Raw genomic sequence first — 3,373 nt, forward strand, 5'->3', positions numbered from 1 at the left:
GGAGAGCGCGGGGCGCCCCTTCCTGCAGCCCCTGCCGGCGCCCCGGCCTCCGTCTCGCACGTCCCGGCGCGGGTCAGACATTTTTCGTGGTACTAAACCAGGCGGAAGCTCGGAATCTGCGTTTAATCCCTGAAATTCCCGGCTCCTCCGCGCCCCGGTGTCAGGGCTTGTCCAGGGCTTTACGCCTTTGCTTGAACCAAGGTTTTGCAAATCTGGGGGAAAGAAGCCCTGAGCAGCGGGTGATCCTGGCAGCGAGGTCTCCTGGGGATGGGGAGGCTCAGCTGAGGCTGTTGCTGTCCTGGATGATGATGGCGGGATGACGTTCAGTGTCACAAAAACGTCGGAAGCAGCGACATGCCCCTGTTTGTAGAGGCCAGGGCACGACACCGAGCTTCAGACACCTGTGCCTGTGAGATGGGTGCTGGCAGGGACCCCCCTCCCATGCCTAGGGAAGAAGGGGATTCACCGTCCCTGGAAGCGTTCAAAACGTGTGTGCATGTGGCATTTGGGGACTTGGTTTGATGGTGAACCTGGCAGTGCTGGGTTGGACTTGATAAATCTTAGAGGTCTTTTCCACCCTGGATGATTCAGTGATTCCATGCAGAGAAGCTTTCGGTGGGGGAAAATGTGAAATGTGGTGTCTGCTCCTGGTGCTGAGCAGGCAATGCAGAGGTGGAGGTGGTGAGGCCGGGGCAGGGCTTCCCGGGATGTCAGGATGCATTGGTGTGGTCCTGCATCCCCCCAGCATTCCATTCCGGGGAGGATCTGGGTTCTGAACTCTCTTTGCAGATGCAAACATTGTCAGGGGAGAGCTGAAAGCTCCCCCTCCAAAGGGGATGCAGCAAAGCCCTGACACCTCCCTGTACCCCAAACAAACCCCAGGGATGACTTCCCTTTTTATTTGGGGTTTTCCAAAAGCAGGACCACCTCTCCCCACCCCAGGTGGGACTCGAACCCACAATCCCTGACTTAGAAGGCCAGTGCCTTATCCATTAGGCCACTGGGGCCCTGCCAAGCATCAAAAAAAGGCTCATTTTGGTTTCTTTGAGCCTCCCACAGTGGAGTGGTGAAACACATCACACCACAGAGCTTCATTCTCATTAAACAGGGTCCATGAACGAGCCTGGAACACTCATCCAAAGGACTCTGGTGTCCCACTTCAAAGGCCAGAAGCCTCCTGTACTCACAGGGTGCGTTCTGTCTCCTAGTGCTGACATTTCTGCCAAATTCCTGATGTGGCTTTAGCTTAACCAAATGATGTGCTTTGTTTGGTTAGATAAAAATCAGTAAACGGAATAAAGCTGAAAGGAAGGAAATAGAAGGAAAGAAACAGTGGATACTCTAAGGGATGGACTTGATGATCCTTGTGGTTTTTTCCAACCTTAATGCTTTAAGATTCTATTTTCTACTTAGATATGTTGTTGAGACTGCTTTTTCTCTTCAAAAAATTCTTCCCCTAAAAATCTGCTGTAGCTTTGTGTTCAGCAGCAGACGGTGCTCTGATGGAGCACAGGCTGCTTGAGGAACACAAAAAACATTAAAAAAACAAGAGAGTGGCTGACAAAAATCAGAATTTTTAGTTCCTCTCAAATGTGAACGATAATTATTCTGGAAAATGATTGACAGGCCATCACAGTGTATCACTGGCTACAAAAGAAGATGTTAAATATTTTTATTTACACTTTCAGGCTATTTTTATTCAATACAGCTCATGAGTTTAGCATCATCTACAGCTGCCAACACCACTTCTTTAGGGAGATGGAATGCCAAAGACTTGGATCTCTGCTGTTCTCAGTCGAAATCTGCCTTCCTGCTCTGTTTTATAGTTGAGTGTATTTTTTTCTGTCGTAGCCGTTCACGGTTCATTTTTTCCACCCTAAAACAAAATCAAAAGATCCCTCAGTGTACAAAGAAAACATTTAAATATTCAGCTTCTGAGATCTGATGAACCAACAAACATCCTCAGATAGCAAAAACCCAGTCCCTGTTCTGGGGATATTACCCAGGAAAGCAGTTAAAATCGAATGGATCAATGATAGTCTTTAAAAAAGGTAATTTAAATGAGTATGAACAAGATTGTTTAAAAATGCTGCAAACTGAATTGTGTAACGTGATAGCCTGAACCCAAATAGAGACCATTTTAATGAAGATACCTCTCTATGAGCTTCTGTGTTGTCTCCTTAGACACCTCCTTGGGTTTCTCGATGGCCTCCGTGACCATGGTCCGGATTTTTTCCAGACAAATCGCCAGATTCCTCATTTGGTAGCGACTCTCCTCCGAGGTCACAATCAGTTCACCAGCCCGGTTTATCTTATTCCTGTGCTGAAAGGATGGGAAAACGTGATGTGACCACTGAAACCTCACTGGAACTGTCCTGTTCTGACACTAAGACATTGATACCATGGTTGGAAGGGGAGGGTTGGTACCATTAGAGCCATTTTTTCTCTCACAGCTTCGGGAATCCAGTCGGCCGATGCCAGGTGGAACCGAACCTCCGCCTTGGAATTCACTGGGAGGAAAAACAGGGTCTTTGTTTCCATGTCACAGCCTGCCTTGCTCAGATTTATGGGGTAATTCAGCCTGATCTCTGCTGGCTTTCAACATGGGATGATTCCATGATGAATTTCCTGAAAGGTCACAATTCTTTTCTTGCTGTATTTTTACACACCACTCTACAAGACAAACGTGTACCTGTCGTGGTATTTGCCTTTCTAGACACTACAGAATTTATTGCCAGCCACTGCCTACCTCATTTTTAATGGCAGAACAGGCAGTATTTTAGGTTTATTTGAATTAAGCTGAGAATTTATTGCACAGTGAACCTTCAGAATCCAGCTGGCTCTATTATATTTGATGTATGGATAGAGCTGGTGCTCCATGTGGCACCCGCAGCACGAAGCATCACTCGCAGGGTTCCTATCCTAGGAGCATCAAATGTGCTACCACTGGTCTCCAGCACCACGAAGACTCAGAAGTTGTGTTAAAATGCAGGGTGACGACGATGAAGAATAAGTATCCAGCAGCAAGAAGACGCTGTTTAACTTCAAGTTCTCAACATTTGCCACACGGTACAGAAAACCAACCGGAAACGGTGATTTTTTTCCAAGGGAGGAGCTGTTCCTCACCTTTATTAACATTCTGCCCGCCGGGCCCGCTGCTCCGGCTGTAGGACACGGTCAGGCGAGCTGGAAGAGAGGGGCAGTGGCTGAGCCGGGACGGGGCCGAGCTCGGTGCCCGGGGGCGCTGCCCGGCCCCCGGCACGGGTGTGCTGGGGTGGGAGGGGGCTCACCCATGGGGATGTCGAGGGCGGGCGGCTGTAGCTCCTCCTGGAAGACACATCGGGGGCGGTGTCGGGGGGTCCCGGGGGGGTTC

The 3,373-nt window shown here is 49.2% G+C and overlaps 1 protein-coding gene and 1 non-coding gene across 2 annotated transcripts in view; both read right to left on the reverse strand.

The window, feature by feature from the left end:
• KCTD2 (potassium channel tetramerization domain containing 2) overlaps window positions 1-3,373 on the reverse strand; it is a 23,330-nt gene that overhangs the window by 18,498 nt on the left and 1,459 nt on the right. The window contains exon 2 of the mRNA XM_008640644.2: window positions 3,219-3,327. Coding sequence (XP_008638866.1) covers window positions 3,219-3,327 — 109 coding nt within the window. The remainder of the gene's footprint in view (window positions 1-3,218; window positions 3,328-3,373) is intronic.
• TRNAR-UCU lies at window positions 935-1,007 on the reverse strand. Its single transcript has one exon. It is a non-coding gene; the product is annotated as a tRNA-Arg (tRNA).

Source organism: Corvus brachyrhynchos, unplaced genomic scaffold, assembly GCF_000691975.1.
Source record: "Corvus brachyrhynchos isolate BGI_N302 unplaced genomic scaffold, ASM69197v1 scaffold148, whole genome shotgun sequence".
Taxonomy (NCBI): domain Eukaryota; kingdom Metazoa; phylum Chordata; class Aves; order Passeriformes; family Corvidae; genus Corvus; species Corvus brachyrhynchos.